Source organism: Penaeus chinensis, chromosome 39, assembly GCF_019202785.1.
Source record: "Penaeus chinensis breed Huanghai No. 1 chromosome 39, ASM1920278v2, whole genome shotgun sequence".
In the NCBI taxonomy this organism is placed as follows: domain Eukaryota; kingdom Metazoa; phylum Arthropoda; class Malacostraca; order Decapoda; family Penaeidae; genus Penaeus; species Penaeus chinensis.
In genome coordinates, this window is record NC_061857.1 from 3,672,760 (window position 1) to 3,675,259 (window position 2,500).

Genomic DNA, 2,500 nt, shown 5'->3' on the forward strand with positions numbered 1-2,500 from the left:
TTGTATATGCTTTTCAAATATGATAAACAAATAGAGTATGTTTAGCTTCACAGTGTACTCTATTACATTAGCCTTTCTAATTGAATTTTTACACTACTGAAGAACAAAATCAAGCTCACTTGTTATTATATAAAATATGTGTAGTAACAGCTTTTAGATTATGAATAACAATGCTGATGGAGATCTCAATCTCAATAGAGATTTAGTACTGATTTTTAAAAATTAACCCAGAGCCGCTGGGAATGGCAAGTGCGTACATGCAGTTGCACTTGCAGAACCATCTATGTGCTGGGCCATTTCACAAAACAATACTACAGTGAACTCAACATTTCCCAGAGGCTTTGGGTCAAGAATGTTAGGATTGTTTAGCTACTCTTACTAAATTTATCAAGAAGAAAAACTAATTACAACTTATTTCTCTTGCCTGCAGAGGTTCTCTCCATGCAGTCTCAGAGCAATTCGTGCTGTTCTAGTCGCCAAGTCCTCTCGCTGCTTCACTGAGCCCGAGGAGAGTTATTGTGGCAACCAGCGTGTAGAAGGCCAGGAAGAATGTGACGCTGGGCTGGTAGGCCAGGATGACTTAGATGCTTGCTGTGACAAGCACTGCAAATTACGAGAGAGAAAAACTTGCAGTGACAGGAACTCTCCCTGCTGCCAGGGCTGCCAGTACATGAACCAGGGTGTCAAGTGTAGGGAGCAACAGCCAGCCACATGTGAGAATGAGTCCAGGTGTCTGGGCACGACAGCAGGTTGTCCCAAGGCCAAACCTATGGAAGATGGCACTCCCTGCATTGAGAAGGGCCAGTGCCACCAGGGGTCCTGTCTTCCCTACTGTGAGACTCAGGAAATGCAGAGCTGCATGTGTGATACCAGTAAGTTAATATTGTTGGCATTGATTGATTTTAGGTTGAACTGCAAATATTTGGGTGACCATTCATCAGTTATTCACTTTTGGTAATTAGTTAGAAATATGAATACAAATCAAATTTTGAGTCAAGTGATTTAAAAGTGTGGGATAATAGTAAAGAATTAGACTCTGTTATCTTTAGTGACTGATCAATAAACAACCCAGGTCCTTGAAACAGTTCATTATGATAGAAAATCTTGTTAAAATGTCAGTAAGACTGTTTAGAAAAAAGTGAAATTAGTATTATGAGACATCTTTAGGATAGAAGAGGAAAAATTTATAATAATACACCAAATTCATTGACTCTCTTTAGTTGATGACGCTTGTAAAAGGTGTTGTCGCAAGACGCTGAACGACACCTGCTTCCCCGTCACACCCTTAGACATCCTTCCTGATGGCACTCCCTGTATTCATGGATTCTGCAATAAGGTAAAATGACTTTGCAATATTAGTCATACTTTTTTTTCTTTTCTTTTCTTTCTTTATACTGAGGAAACTATTTGCTTTGAATGTAGGTGACTTGATTGTTCATGTTTTGTCAGTTTATAATGCTGTTATCAGCTGTATCCTATAATGTTTAATATTTTATTTTTGTTTACAACTTCATTCTGTGTTTTCTTTTAGCATGTTGCTAAAGTACTTTCTACAGATTTATTCTAAAAAGATTGTGAGAAGGAAAATTAGAGAAACTTTGATCATTGATTATTAAGGCATCTTAAAGAAAAATATTGCATTTTGTTAATGGCACTTTATATTCACAGGGAAAATGTGAGAAGACCGTGCAAGATGTTGTAGAACGTTTCTGGGACATCATAGAGGACATTAACATTAACACTGTACTGATGTTCTTGCGTGACAACATTGTAGGGACAGTCATCATCATCTCTGTCATCATCTGGGTCCCTGCATCATGTATTTTCAGTTACGTTGACCGCCGGCGACAAGAGGATTACCGCAAGTATGTTCGTTGGTATTACAGCAATGAGCTTATTCACCCAACTGACAGTGTTCGCATTATTGACAGCAAACGCACGCGAATACATGAGCCTGGCCGTGTTCAGGAAGCTACTAACCGAGTGCTGGAGTCTGGTGGGCGTCCGCATGACCCGGGGACTCGAGCACATGACACACGAGATCCTCCCGAAGGTGCAGAAAGCCGCCAGACTCTTAATACCCCTCAGTGCCCCCCAGTGTCACAGCACTACACTAGTGCCATGTAGTTGTGTGACTGCAGATTTCGTTCAAAGTGGTGATATTATTTTCTAAGTAAAGAGAATGCTTTAGGAGAGAATGAAGACTATTTCATGTGTCTACCAGCTTATACCTTCAACAGTTTCTGGAGCAATCTGTCACTCAGTTCTTTTAGGAATATTGACAAACATCTAACCAAAGCTATTCACATAAATGGCATTTAGAATCCAGATGTTTAATGCATATGATTAAGCATTCACCTACAAAGGCACAGGAATATCTGTGAAAAGGGCATTATCACCATTGGTGTTAGAGTAGTTGATGGTTGTGTAGATGATTAGTATAAAGTCACTCATGAATCTCATAATGACCTTGGATGAGGAGTGTAGTGAATCATGCCAC

The 2,500-nt window shown here is 39.6% G+C and overlaps 1 protein-coding gene across 1 annotated transcript in view; it reads left to right on the forward strand.

Annotated features, from left to right (window-relative positions):
- LOC125046761 (ADAM 17-like protease) overlaps window positions 1–2,500 on the forward strand; it is a 19,270-nt gene that overhangs the window by 13,729 nt on the left and 3,041 nt on the right. The window contains exons 10-12 of the mRNA XM_047644692.1: window positions 431–872; window positions 1,221–1,336; window positions 1,669–1,865. Coding sequence (XP_047500648.1) covers window positions 431–872; window positions 1,221–1,336; window positions 1,669–1,865 — 755 coding nt within the window. The remainder of the gene's footprint in view (window positions 1–430; window positions 873–1,220; window positions 1,337–1,668; window positions 1,866–2,500) is intronic.